This window comes from Pithys albifrons, chromosome 1 (assembly GCF_047495875.1).
Source record: "Pithys albifrons albifrons isolate INPA30051 chromosome 1, PitAlb_v1, whole genome shotgun sequence".
NCBI classification, from domain to species: Eukaryota; Metazoa; Chordata; class Aves; order Passeriformes; family Thamnophilidae; genus Pithys; species Pithys albifrons.
Genome location: NC_092458.1, coordinates 7831543 through 7847152, shown reverse-complemented (window position 1 = coordinate 7847152; position 15610 = coordinate 7831543). Strand labels below are relative to the sequence as shown.

Below are 15610 nucleotides of genomic sequence, written 5' to 3'. Positions count from 1 at the left end.
GACTCCATACTTTATGGCTGACAGCTTATAATTTGTTTCAAGGTGACTTGAAATAGGTCTGTGGTATTATCAGTAGAGTAGAAGAGATTACCTTAAACCCTTCAGGCTGTAGCACTGACTTCTGTTTTTTTCACCTAATCTCAACTATATTAACTTTCCCGGTTTCCCCAGTCCCCATTTAAAGCCACAGTAGAGAAAATCACAAAATGCATGTCAGAGGGGACTTCTGGAGGTCCTCTCACAGAATGTCCTTATCAGAGCAAATCCATCTCCCAGAACTAGACCATGGCAGCCTTGGCTTTGTCTGAAAAGCTGAATCAATTAAACCTCCAAGGATGGAGATGCCACAACCCCTCTGAACAGGCACTGCTGAATTACTGCATATTATGATGAACAGGCATGAGAAAGCAGGCAGAAAATATCCTCTTTATGGAGTGAATTGGGGCATCAGGCACGACTGATTCTGCAAAGAAAATCCCCTGAATGAGAGATTTTATGAGCCAGAGGAGAATCCCAGCAAACTACGACAGAAAGGGCCTCACCAGTTCATTTTACTGCTCCTTGGTTACCGGCAGCTTGCACTGAAATACAGATGTCCCTCATGGTAAGACACAAACAATTCACTTGAGAAATGAAATATAATTCTCAAATAGGCATTTTTCAATGGTGCTCTTCAACATACAATCTGTTGGCCCCTCCACATCTGGGATAAGATGCATCCTACCTTAAAAAGTCTGCTGCATACACACCCAGCCAAGGTATCAGCTACACTTCACAGGTTATTTGGGTTTGGGGGAGCAGTTTTTAAAATCACTAATCACAATCTGAAAATTCTTTCAAAATATGGTTTTACCTTTAAAAATATAATTTAAGGGTCAAAGAGCTGGAGGGGAAAAAAAAGATCACAACCACAATTTATTTAGAAACTGTTTTAAAACAAAGCACATGCCCTGGGAGAACTGCTTGTAGTACTATTTTTTTCCTCACTGATTTGTTAGCGTGTTTTCAGTTCTCTCTCTACAAACCTTGCCTTGTGAAAACTTGCACAGAAACCAAACAGAAAATCAGTCCAAATTATCTAAACATGATAACTGCAAAAGCTACTGGCAGTGAAAAAAGAGATCTGCAAGTCACTTCTAAAATCTAGGGCAATTATGAAAATATCCCAGTGCTCAATAAAATTTTGCCAACATTCCCCCAGGGAAAATGCTGGGAATTAAAAGGAAATTAACAGAGTCAAAATTAAAACCATCATGATGTCTTTTGCAAATACTCAGCACACTGATCTTCAGTACTGTGTACAGTTTTAAGGTTTTTTTTAAAGGAACTGAACTGTTAGGGTTAGGGAAAACAATTTCCATGGAGGGAGCGATCAATGATATGGAACAGTTTTCATACGAAGAAAACTTCAATAAACAAAGGTTTTTCAGACAAAAATGACTATGTAGAGATTTTTTCCCTTAAAAAAACCAGTTGTGCCACTGGGCATCTTTGTAGCCTCTAAATTAGTCTGTGTTCTGCTGCCAGGTTAGTTTTGCCTGACAGCTCATATCCTCCAGAAACTGCTCACTGATTCCCTTGTCCATTTGCTAGTTTGCTCACTGAAGTGGTGCCACACGATTTATCTGTTTGTTCACTCTACCATGTGCCTTCCATCACAGCAGTCTTCTCCCTTCCCTGATCCACAGAAGCCTCTTTCATCTGTCTCCCTGACCTGCCCAACTATCCACTCCTCCTCTACCTCTCTGAATCACTTTGTAGGGCTACAAACCTGATGAAAACAGCTCAGCACAGAATAAATATAAATTTTTAAGCATGTGCATATAAATACATATACCAAACAAGCAGAACTGAGGTATGATCAAGTTACTGTGCAACTTCAGTTTTGTAACACAATGTTCTAATTTGCTGCTCTCCATTTGTAATGGTTTGACCCATGGCTTCCTCAGTATCCATTGTATCTAAGGAAGTTACAAGTATTCCACATGTGTCTTGCAGGTAGCAGTGGGGGAGTGGTTTTTTTTGTACTTCCCTTCCTTGGCTGAGGTGCTGGTGGGAGGTGGTTGGAGCCTGGTCCCTCGGGTTGTTCGTGGTTCTCCTGTCCTGGGTGAGATTGTTTCATATTTGTTCCCCTTCCTTGAGGTTTTTAATTGTGTTTGTTTTGATTCATTCGGTTTCTTTAGGTTGGGTTGGTGTCTTCCCTATTTTCCGGCTAATCAATCCCCTTTTCTCCCTTCCCCTCTCCCCTGGGGGTGGGATCCTATGTATTGTGTATACAGTGTGGTTTGTGAATGTTAGAAAATATAATTTATTCTTTTTATTCAGTTCAGTTTCTTTAGAGTGCGTTTCTTTTCAGTAGTTTTTTTTCCTTCCTTTGCTGGGAAAGTTCTGGGAGGGGAAAGGGGGGCCAGTCCAGGATTGGCAACAGCCAGGCCAAACCTGCGACACCATTCCATCCCATTGTCATATCCTGTCCTAGCCTAAGGTTGGAGTCAAACGTTCTTACAGTGAGGGGTATTCAGCTCTAACACTTTGCTCTGAAGCCAAGGGACAAGCTGTAAAATGAGCAATATTGATTCTTCCAAAAAACACAATACATTAAATAACTTTCTACCTCAGTCATTACAGGATGTTTTCCATGTCTTCCTGCTCCTGCCCCATCCCTGCTTCTCCATGCTCTGCTCTCCCTCCGAAAACAAGCTGCTGTTCCAACTTGATGACTTCAGTCACCAGAACCGTATATTGGACTTTGAAGTCCAGAGGTACCCTCTGCTGCCGAGATGTTTCCTTGTTTCCATGGAGAACAACTGCACCACAAAGCACCAAGTCCTAAAGGATGTGCTCATGCTCTTTCCTTGTGTTACACGCACAGTATCCTCTATAGACACTGAGATTTAAGGCAGCTGTGATTCTGCCAAAGTGAAATTCCTAATGGCACCAGGAACACTCCCTCCACAGGTTAGTCCTGTCTCCATCCTCTACTCCCACAGCTGATTTTGCTTCAGTGTGTTGAATTATTTTAACGAATGAAGAGAGGTTACAAAACCAGCAACCAAACACCATTTGCAGAAATCAGAATCTCTTTACAAATCTATCTTGTTCTTCCCTTTCCAAATTTTCTTGACAAGCACAAAACTTACCACTCCTGTCTCTGAAAGTTGCTGAGCCACTGTGTGAAAGCAGTGGGAATACTAAGAGAGATTTGCCACTATGCATTTTCCTGTCTTCATGCTGTTCCCCTGTTATGTGCTATTGACCACTCTCACGAGATAAGAATCTAGGCTAGAAGGAACTATGACTTGAGCCAGTATGGCCATCCTTACGCTGTCTCCCTCTCCCAGCTCTCAAACATCATTGAGAAATCATAGCCTATTACAGTCTCTCATCTGGAATAGCCCCTGGAACACACAGTAAAAACAAAAGTCTCTCTTTTTCTTCCCTTTCTTCTTGATTTCATGGCTTCTTTCTTCCCTCTCAAGTCCATTTTCTCCTCTGAATCCTTCTCTCCATTCAGTCATTATAAGGAGGCCTAGTTTTAAATATCCCTAAAACAAAAACTCTTCCTGCTTCACAGGCTGTTTTTACCAGCTTTAAAGGATTGGCATGGCTACAGAGACAGAATTACGCTCAGTGAACCAAGCCTCTGTCTAACAAAGTTAGTGGAAACACCATGGATTTCACTAGAACAAGAATTAGCTCACTCTGTAGGTAACTGCTGGTATAAATTCTTCAGCTTTTTGTTCACATGTTCCTCTGTATGGTTTGTTTCCATCATTTATCTTGAGAAGACTATATTCTATAGAAAACTCTTATATCAATGAAAAGTACTCAGTGAAGGGAAGCCACCTTTGTTTCCTTTATATTTCATGTTGGCTTATTCCTTTGATTATTTTTAAGTCCTCTATAAGCAATCAGATTTCTTGGAGAGAAATGCACGGGGGGATGAATCAAACCATAACAAGCAATTCTGAAAATGTTTCCCATACAAATACTGAAAAGGTGTAACCACTCTATTTCTATATGAATCATGTTTATCTTCTGATTTTAGCCTTGAAGTGGCTATCAATAATTAAAAAAACCCCTATCTCACAGTCACATTGTAGAAGCGTCAGGGAGACAACTCAGTTTAAATATCACCTTTCATAAAGTGACTGGGTTTCATATATGTTACTGTGTTCAATTATCATCATGCACAATACCTTTGTTTCCATTAATGAGATGTAATTAATAATAAACTAATTTTAATTAGTTTTTGCACTTGCATTCTCATTTAAAACCACAAAGTAATTTTTGAGTGAAGACACATTTTTCACTGAGGGTGCAATTTGATTGTAGAACCTTCAATATCAGAAATACTGAATGAGGAAAACAAGACCCTAAATTGGGCTTTGAGGCAAGAACTAAATTTGCAAGCCTCCAGATAAATATAACAAAAAACAATCAGTTTTTTTGCTTTTTTCCTCCTCCTCATACACACTTCATGTGCTTCATGCAAGCCAGTCATATAAAATGAGAAGCCCCACAATGTGTTTTTTACCAAATCTGAGTAATCACAGAACAGAACATTTTAAATACCCCAGTGTTTATCAGTGGGAATAATTTCCTATGGCTGCTATTATTCACAATTACTAGTGATTTTCTACTTGCACCCTGTTATGTCCTTCCCTTGCTAATTGCCTTTTTATATTACTGTATTTTGCTTGTTAAAACACAGCATGCTGAGTTAAATGATAGTGATTGTAGCTGTCCTCATCTTTAATATGAGGGAAGACAGAACTGCCTTGAAAAGACACTGAAGTCTTCACAGCTCTGGCCTCACACCAGGGCTGGGTTTGGGTTTAAAATCTACTGTTTTGAACACAATTGGCATACCCTCTGGTTTCTTTGCAAGCTTCCAGAACTTGGCAGCTGCAGTCAAGGCAAATGAGGCCAATTAGAAAATAGTCCTTACACAGTGCCTTCCTCCCAGGCAAGGTGTACCCACAGACTGCAACAAACAGCCACCAACACCTGAAACACCCAGCCCAGCCCTCAACTGATTACACAGCATCTTACTTCATACCAAAGCTGTGAATACAAATATAGAAAACATTCATGAGGCATATTCTTATACCTAAAGATGTGTCCCATTCTATGCCTAAGTTAAGATATAATCAGACTTAAATCTCAGCTAGGAGGTAACAAGGAACAATGCCTTAAACCAGTCCAAGTCTGTACAGGGGAGAGCACACTCTGCTTTGTTTGTGTGTCACATCCAAATTAATTAGCTTAAGATACTGGAAAAAGGAATGGCCTTTTGTTCCTTAGGACTTCTAAACAAGCATCCAGGAGGGTGATGAGTTACATAGTCCAAATGTGGAAGCAAGCACAAGCCTGTCATTGCAAACATCCATTATTAGCCTCTGATATTAGACGTGAGAGATGATAAATGACATTCTCAATGGTCTGCTCTGAAAAGGAAACCAAAGAGGAAGAAGGGCTGGGCTTAAAAACCCGCCATGTGAATCAGGGAATCAGAAATCAGCATGAAATGTCTGCATTCCCCACATATGATAACAGTAAGTGCTTTAGTACATTTCTGCACTGCACTCGGCAGGCAGGGCCAGGCTTGCTTTCCTCATGATCCAAGCCTAGGCTGGTTCTGAGCCAGATGACATGCAGCTAGGCTGGAATGGGACTGAGTCTAAAGTAAAACAACCCTGTCCCTTACCACAGCATGACTCATTAACCCGGACCCACACACAGCTGTGGCTCAGACTGGGCTTGTGTCCACCTGGTGTACCAGCAGAGCCATGAGGTACCCAGAAGCCTCAATTCTGTGCCCCTCACCTGCTGCCTCTGTGCAGCACTGGAATAACTCTGACTTGACAATGCTAAGTGAGATTAACTGCCAATAGAATTCAGTTAGAGAGTCCAAGAGGATATAAACTAATTACTTTCTCTGTTGATTATGATCACTGTTCTGGTATACTTCTTAATGAAATTAAGCACACATTAACATTCTGCAGGGTCAGAGACAGCTGCTAATTCTGTTTTGCATATAATGTGTTTTGCTACTGGTAGGCTCAATCAGTTGTACTGAGCCAAATTAATGCTGTTCTGTATGCTGAAATTAATGGAATATTAAATGTAAACATAGTTCTTTATTTTTATATCAATCATCCTTACCGATTCAACGCAAAAGCATAATGAAATTTGATGTTGTGTTGATCAGCCAGATCACAGGTAGGAAGCATCTCCAGCGTTTCTACCAGCTTCACCATAGCATCATAGTCCTAGTATGAAATAAAATAAAAACAATCAAAGTAGAAGACACTGAAAGCAGAGGAAAGCATCACTAGGCTAAAATATATCATAATTGCTAGACAGTTTCTCAGGTGACTGTACCTAAAAAAGTCAGTGAAACAGCTACAAATTCTGCATAGGGATGGACAAGCATTTTGCCTGTCCATGTCAGTGCTTGCCTCTTCCTCACCACAATGCCAGTGCCCAAATTACTGAATGCCTCTCGCCAGTTTGATTGATTACACAGCCAGCACCAGGAAGAAGAGGTGATGAGTCTGGCTCTTTCAGGCCTAATTAAGGACTACTGATGAATGACTTTTCATCAGGTCACTGCAGACTCAAGCACAGTTCATTCTGCAGTACATCACCCACTTGTGCACTCATTTTGGCTTTTCAGGGGTAACCCACACACACACTGCTGAAGAGGCCAGTTCACTGACACCTCAAATGGCCTCACATTACTCCATCTGTTTGTTCAAACCACGATTTGAGATGAGTACATTTCTGAAGGCAGACCTTTCAAAAGAGAGCAAATGATCACCAGAGACATCAAAATGAAGTTGGATGAAGGGCTGTAGGAAAACATGCATCTCAGAACAGAAAGTTGGGTAATGTCAGATGATGTGGTCACTCACTGCTCTTACAACCCATTTATACTTATGAAATAACCAACTTAGCTCGTCATGGAGAAAAAAATTCTGTAGAGTGGTTGAAACTGTATTTTAAAAGCTATGTCAAACATACAAACTAAGTTTGGAAAGACAGCACACAGACTGTGGTTGAGCAAAAGCAGAACTTATGTAAAAAATAAAAACGATAAAACAAAGATGCAGTTCTATTTTAAAAGTACATTAATGGTTTTTTAGTTATAATTCTCAATTTGGGAATCTCTGGCCAATATAATGGTCACAAAAAATGCATTTTCTTAATTTCTAAATACATCTGACTTTGGTGGGGAGGGAGAAAAGGCAAGGAATGGCAAAGCAAGAATCTTGCTTTGGTAGGGAATTTTTTCTTTTCCATTATTTTTTAAGGAGGTTAGAGATTACTGAAAACAATGGAAGAGAAGTTGTGAAGTCACCTAATCTGTGTCTTTTGTTCATAGGCAAAATCAGTAAGAGTCTCTAGCCCCTAAGTTGCTCAACAGACAAGTCCGACTGGTAAACGATGTAAGCATAGTGCCAACTGAGTGTCAGCTTTGAATCACTGTTTAACAAACACTGAAGAACAGAAGAACAAACAAAAGCCAAAATTCCATGGTAAAATAATCTTCCTTAGTGTTTAGGCACTGACCTGAATATCCCTGTAAGAAAGCAGCAGGTTTATGACAATGTCAGAAGTCAGCACTTCAGTATTATCCATACGAAGCTTAATTCTGGCCAGCTCCTTTGCCAGTTCATCTCCTTGGTACTTCTCTCTAGCTTTCCTGATGTCATTTAGCAGTGTTTCTTTGTAATAGGTACTACAGAAATAAAAGACACATATGGGAAGAAGACTGTTAGGTATTTCTTATCAAACATGGCTATATTTCTAATAAAAAGTATAATTTCTTATAAAATGTACCATTTCCTGAGAGTAAGGTGCACATCAAATGTTTTCAGACTTTTCATTAACTAATTAAAAATATTCCAGCTTGCCCCACCTCAGACTGTGGGGCTCTCTATCAATATGTTCATAACCAGGATTGTGTGATGATCTTTTCAACACAGGAAAACTGGGGTATTTCTTTGCTCCATTACTGACCATGACAGAAATGGTATCATAAAGAAGGCAGCAATTGGGATAATAAAGTGACACAGAGAGGAAAGACCAGTGTGATATAAAGAGGAGGTGTTATTTTATTGTGAAAGAAGGAAAGAGGCTTTCAAACAAAGAAACTAAAACAAAAGCAAACCACCAAAAGCTGATTTAGTTGCAATGTCTTTGATGAACATAACACATAATGTGGGCGGGATCTACAAAAGAGCATCTTATTTACACTAACATCAATGTGCAGTGCAACATCACAGCTTCTGTAAAATAAATAATTGTATATATATTACCAGTGCAACAGGTAGAAATGGCCTGGATAAGCTACTTAGCGGTAAGTTCTTCACAGAAAGAGTGACTGGCCTTTGGAATGGGCTGCCCAGGGAGGTGGTGGAGTCACTGCCCCTGGAGGTGTTTAAGAAAAGACTGGATGTGGCCCTGAGTGTCACGGTCTGGTTGACAAGGTGGTGTTTGGTCATAGGTTGGGCTCAATCTCAGATGTCTTTTCCAACCTAATTGACTCAGTGATTCTGTGAGGTTTACCTGGAGCAGGCTGGGGAGTCTATAGTCCAGAAGTTAGCAGATGGCAGGTACTCAAGCACATACAATCACTTTGTTTACAAGTAAGTTTTGCAAAGCATTAAACTTTGCTTAGCATAAGCCCTACACATAGCAAAGGAAATTAGGCTCTCTGCCTAATACATGTTGTATCTCAATACAACATAAAAGATATGTTTATAATCAGAGCGATGAGGTCACAATAAGCACTACTGGAAGGCCCTCAATAGTTGCTTTACTGTCAGTGGAGGTTTCCAACCTCAAGTTTCTATCCAACGTTGCTGTCTACCAGGCTAATGATAATTAGCCCTTCTTGTGTTAACCAAACTGAAGGGTGATACTGGCTAAAGCTTTCCAAAAGTAACCAAATGACTTAGGAATGAGAGTCTCATTTTCAAGAATGATGAAACACTTAACCTCTTCTAGTTTATTCACATTTTTGCCAGGAATGAGGTATCATCTAACTACATCTGCCTCTTCATAGGCATCTACCACAACAGTGTCTAATTGTGTAGGTGTGCAAAAGCCTCTTTCAGGCACTTCAGTCTGAAAAGGGGAGAGAGAAAAGAAATTTTACTGTAGGACTTCACAACACAATTATTAAACCAAAATAACCCACAGCCCTGGTGGTAACTGTCAGAGACAAAGCTGCTTTGGACAGCTGGAGCCAGGACAGGTGATCTCTCTTTTCTTCTCTTTCCTGTTCTTTCTCTCTTCCCTTTCACCCCACCCCTTTATCCAAAACCCACTCCCATGTGCTTATACTAGGGAGGTCAGGGACTAACATACCAATTACCATGCCAAGTGTGTAGTTTACTAATAGAATTTCACAAGCTTTTGCAGACCCTCTGACTTTGGTCATTCCTTTCAACCACAAGCATCTAGGAATCTTGGGTGCTTCCCTCGTTTTCAGGGTGAGATATCACAGCAGGACCATCCACGGGATCCCAAGGGTGGGACAACATGAGAAAAGGAGGTTTTTAGGCAACCCTTTCACTTGGATGAGATGGAAATGGGGAAACAGAAAGAAATCTGAGGGCTCTCAGTGCTACCTCATGCTTCAGACACTAGGAAAAATAAAATCTTCGAAGCTCAGTCTCCCCCAGTTGGTTTTCCAGAAATATATACACAACAAGACTAGCTGCAGAGTACAAGGTGAGCCATTCAGAAAGACAGACCTCCTTCTTCAGCTCCAGTTCTCAAAACTCCAAGTCCCCTGAAGAAGCAGCTAAACAATATCCTGTTTATTTGGTGATACCAAAAGGTCACTATTTAAAAATAAAACCAAACCCTGAAACTTAATTTGCTTGCCCATTGCTGCCATATATATATTTATTTGGTGACAGAAAAGGACAGTGTTTGGCTTTGAGCTCCATAAAGAAGCTATGATCTTATCTCCTATTACAACCTTATGCACTGTAATTTAAACTTAAGCACTTTATCTTACCCATGGACTGCCTGTGCTTATTGGAAAGTAACCATAAATCAAATTCTAGCATAACATGGTAAGTTAACTGCAACAGCTGCAGGACAGGAATACAGAAAGCAGTAAAGTTAGCAGCTTCTTTTACCACTGTATTAAGTGCAGTGAAAAAATAAAAAATCAATGCTACTAGAAATTCTGCATGCTTTTTTTCCAAAACATTAAAGAGAGACTACCAAAGGTTCTGGAAGCGTAGGTGTTGTAACATTACCATGATGTAACATGAACATCCTTGAGAAGGCTGAGAAACTTGTCCACCAGTGGGACACAAAGTGGCCCCAGGATGTTGTCCCAGCTGGGCTGCATGTACTCAGAAGCTCTTCGTTGGGCATCACTTTCACAGCAAAAGTAGTCAGCACAAGGTGTGACAATGTATGGGATAAAATAATAGTTGCCACTGGAAGCCTGAAATAAAAACAGGCAGAGTTTAGAAAACAAATGGAAGTGGAAGTACACTTGTGTATACACAGAATCTTTTGCTGCCAGAAAAAACAAACTAGAGTATTGCTATGTACTATGAGTTTTAGTGTACTGTTTAACACCAGATTTGCAAGCATTAAATTCAAGAAAATTTCTGTAGAAGAGTTACAAGGGTGATGAATAAGGGTCCAGGTTTGTTGAGACAATACAACAAAACTGTTCCTTTTTTTTAATGTATGGCCCCTAATGGGGTCTGACAGTTACCAGTTGACCTTCTGTTCCCAGATCTTTGGGGTCAGAGGGGTACTTGCATCCTCTAAGCTCACTGTGCTAGGAAAGATATGATGCAGAGCTCCCCATAAAGAGACAAATACAGAAACAGAGGCACTGGAAGAACTTTATTGAGATGTTTAATCCAGCAGAGCCCACAAAACATTTGCTACATGCTACATCAAACACCGAACCAACCAAAACCCGAAAGTTGGAAATGTTTGGAAATACATGTAGGACTTGTAACACAAAATTCTAGAAGTAAATCCAAAAAACCCTTAACATGCTACATAAAACATGTGAACATGATCAAGGTGTTGAAATGGGAGAGGGCACAGGAAATGTCCTTCAGAGCCCAAAACGAACAAGTTCAAAGTCTCCACCTCCTGAGTAATATCTCAAAATCTGTGAATTTTCCACAGCTAGTAGAAGCAGCTGTATCCCATTTGAGTTATGACAACTCTCTGCTGTTTAGAGGAAAGGTGATCTTTACATTTCAGAGTAACTGGACAGAAGTACTGCAGCACAGATCAGCATAAAACATCTACCACATCAGCTACCACTAAATGCCCTTCGACCACGATGTTGGAGATGTCGAGGCATTGAACATGTACAGGAAAATCACACCTTTCATTTTTTCATTTCATCTAAGCCTGCAGAAGAGCCCAGCCATTCAAAGTTACCTTGAAAAACAGGAGAATGCTGAGGTAATGAAAAGAATGACGTGAAGATGAACATTTTAATTTGTACTAATAAACTAGACAAGATAAATAAATTGCTCAAAGGAACTTAAAAATGAAGGCCACATAGTTTCTAAAAATACAGGCAAAAAACCCCATCAATACATCCTGTTCCTGATCTGAGTTTGTGAAGTCTTAGATTTTTAAATTTTTCTAACAGATAAAGATCAAATCATATTCCTCCTTTACAAACCCTACAGGACAATGTAATTATCTGTGGATTGTTATATCTACTTACTACTAAAAAATTCAGAAAAACAGCAAACCAAACCACCAGTATGTTAAAACAATTTAGGTTCAGGTTTATTCAAATAAACACTAAGTTTGGTGCAATGCAAAAGTTGCTTGTGTATAAATTCTGCTGTGTGGCCTTTCTAAAAGAGTCTTTCTTATCTTCCTTATGTAAAAAACCCAGTCTATCTCCTTTTCTTAGGCTAAGAAGAGTTAGAGATGGCTGAAAATATCACCCTTGCTTCTTCTGATCTGCTACTCAGGATGCTGGTCTCTGACAAAAGTTAACAATTTTGAAAAATAGTCTTGTCATGCACCAACTATTGCTTTTTAAGATAATGAGTAAGTGGCTTAGATATAAATGAAGTAACATATATAGCAATTCTAGCTGCAAATACATATATATAACCTATAAATTATTATTTAACTGTAACAATTATAACTTTATAGCTTATAAATTGGTTCATTTCAAGATTAGTAGCTAAGCTATTTTCATTGTCTGATTTTGAGAAATGTTTAAGTTACAAACTACAGCCAAGCAGAATGAAATAAAAAAAACCTCTCAAAGGTCATCTTTCAGCAAATAATGTATGCCCAGTTCATTTGCAATGGAACTTCTGCATTCAATCACAACATTCTAAAATCTACTACAAAGAGAGACAGAAGTTTAAGAACATTAAAAAAACAACCCAGGAAACAATAGCAAGTAAGCTGAGAGAGTGACCTGTTCTTCAGGAAAAATGGTTAAAGCAATTAAGCAGAGCCATGCCTTTGCTGAAGGGCTGAAAGAGTGGGGCACACAGAGGCCATTTTTAGACTCTGGCCAACACAATCCAAATACAGAGTGTTTTTTGTTTTAAATTACTCTTCTAAACACTTTGCTAATACTGTTAGAAGTGTTGACCTTAATAGCAGAAACAGTTGTTTTAATTGTACTGCTACAGTTATTTCAGTGCAACTGTCACTTTGTGACAGAGATGCTACACCAGAATTAAAGGTGTTTTTTTCCAAATACAATTATGTTGAGTAAAATGTCTGCATTCTCAGAGCATAGCTAATAGAACCAATTATTTTACTTGAGCCATGCTATTAATTTTGCCACTCACTCAAGTATCAGGAATGAGTGCCTTACCCTACCTTACAAAATAGTTAGAAAGAAAACACAGGGTAACAGAAAATGAACTGCACTCACTCAAATAAGCCACAAACTCCTGCGTGTTCAGGGAGTTTAATTCAATGCTGTCTCAAGTATTATGGTTTTCAACATTGTTTTCTGGGACATCACATTCCTATCTGTCTTGCAATACAGGTGACTAATATAAACTTATAAAAAGTATTTCCTCTTCTAAGTTGAATATATGTGCTATTTTAACGTAAAGACTGTGAAGAGAGATTCTCTCAAGAAAAACATTCTAAATGCCTGGGATTTGGCTTGCAAGGACCAAGGAAGGAAAGATCCTGTTAAGCACTATCCCTGAATTACCCTTATACATTTCTACAAGTAACACAGTAAAACTATGGCATATCTATTGAAGAGAAAGCAGATTTAAAGTGATACATACTTTGCCTATTAGATTACCACTGTGGTACTCAGGAGGGACTTGAACCCGAAGAAAAGCTTTGAGGTTGGCAACCTACTCCAAATTGAAACAGAACAACACACAGGAAAACACCACCACAAAACACCGTAAGAATCAAAAGGACAGACATGACACATGAATAAAGAAATGATTAAAGAAAGAAACAATAGAAAATGAATACAGATACTTACAGCAATACTGTATTTACAAGGCCTAGAAAACAAACCAATACTTTGCCACCCAGAAGATTTCTCCTATCTATATAACATGATATATCTAAACACCTCTTTGTGTCATCATTAAGATGCTTTCAAGTATTACCTTTATGAAGCTGTCAGATTCATTACCTGATTAACTAACTATATTCCAGCCACTACGGATTGCTTGACATAGTAATATTTCCATAAAATCTGACTTTCACAAATAACTTTTAAAAGCCTTTGTTTTATTATCAAAAGTAACAGTGGGATATTATGTGATTAGAAGCATTAACGTGTACTGGGTTACCCATTGCCTTTGTACTATTTTACATTCAAAAAGGTAAAATGATCATATTTAAAATGTTCCTCATCTTTCATTCTGTGACCTTCTACAATCTCTTAACACTTCTGCTGCCTCAGGCCATTTTAGAAATATATCATTAAAAGATCATATCTTATAAACTTTTACATATTGTAAAAATAATCAGAAAATAAAAAACAGAAAGCTACTCGGCAATAATACATCTTTGGATTATTAAATTCATATGATGTAATAATACTTCAGATTATTGGCTCTCACTTCAATCCACTGGGGCTACTTAACTGGAGAATATGAATCCAAGTGCCAAAATTTTTCTATTTGGTTTTCTTAAATGTTCATTGCCTTGAAACAGTATATACAGTTTAATGTATACAGCTACTGAAACTCTGAAGAGACTTTCTGCCAATTACAATAAAAAGTGGTTTTTCAACACAAAAATTCCTTGTGGCAAGTATAAATTGCAATCCAGTTCCCTTTAGATCAAGGAGGATTTTACTAATGACTCCTCCACGACCCAGACATTATTCTCTGCTTGTTGTAAGAGCTGCTACAGGATTTAATGAAAAATAACCATCAAGTCTCTGAAAATACTTCATCAGGCCCACAGGCCCAAGTATATTATAATAAACCTTTTGGTTTAATAGCCAACCTACTTTCCTTTAAATACCTTCCCTGAACAAAATTAAGAGCATTATTCAAATTTCTTCAGGCATACTATTAACTAAAGAAAAATTAAGTATTTCTTCTTATGTTCTGTGCTTGATATAATAATTTTTCCAGAGTGGAAAGTTCTAGTTTGTGTTTTCAATGCCTCAGTCAAACAAACAATGGATCAGAATATGCATCTCAAACTATGTGCAATCAATGCCAGGGATGTTGCCAGAAGGATTGCAAGTTTTGCTTCCCGACTCCTGCAGTTTTTTAAAAGACCCTCTAGAACTTTTTATATTCATCATTCCTAAAAATCCTGTGGAAGGAGATGAAATTTTCTTTATAAAAAAGAAAGTAAAATATCAAGTATGGCAACAAAATGTTTCATCAAAATAGAACATCTTTCCTGTGGACAGAAAATAGGAGGCTGTGTAATCCTTAGCAAAATTAACAGAAAACATTCCTCAAAGCTCAGATGAACTCTACAGAAGGAAATCTAACTGCAGAATCTTGACCTTGAATTTCATGCCAGGGAGTTCTTTCTTGGGAAATGAACTCCCATAGTCAATAATTCTTTCCTTTTGCATCCAAGCATGCAATAAATTATCCGTACAAAATTTTAATTGCTTGCTCGGAGGAGTCAAGTAGAACTGAGTAATATTCCCCATCTTATCTTGTCCTTGAAATCTTCATTCCTGGATGGTTGAGGCAGGGAGGGAGGGAGGCAGGGAGGGAGGGAGGCAGGCAGGGATAGGCAGGCAGGGATAGGCAGGCAGGGATAGGCAGGCAGGGATAGGCAGGCAGGGATAGGCAGGCAGGGATAGGCAGGCAGGGATAGGCAGGCAGGGATAGGCAGGCAGGGATAGGCAGGCACTCCTCCTGTCACACTTTTTTCAGACAGTAAGCTCAGACTCATACCACTGCTGCTGCATAATTTTCACTGTCAGGTCAGCTGTACTCAGGCAAAATCTCAAATGAATTGTTGACATTTTTTTCTATGCATTGTTTTCAGCCTTACATACAGTTTCCTTGCTCTTGCCTCCTCAATGATGAATTAATGTTTTCTTTACATGGAAAGCATCCATTCTCTTCAAGGCTTACTTGTAATACACCAAAGCAAA

General features: G+C 38.9%; 1 protein-coding gene across 1 annotated transcript in view; it reads right to left on the bottom strand.

Moving 5' to 3' along the window:
- The window catches only part of MAP3K15 (mitogen-activated protein kinase kinase kinase 15), an 88322-nt gene that overhangs the window by 36162 nt on the left and 36550 nt on the right, over positions 1–15610 (bottom strand). The window contains exons 4-6 of the mRNA XM_071574147.1: positions 10287–10480; positions 7579–7747; positions 6169–6275 (exon numbers count right to left, since the gene is read on the bottom strand). Of these exons, the coding sequence (XP_071430248.1) occupies positions 6169–6275; positions 7579–7747; positions 10287–10480 (470 nt within the window). The remainder of the gene's footprint in view (positions 1–6168; positions 6276–7578; positions 7748–10286; positions 10481–15610) is intronic.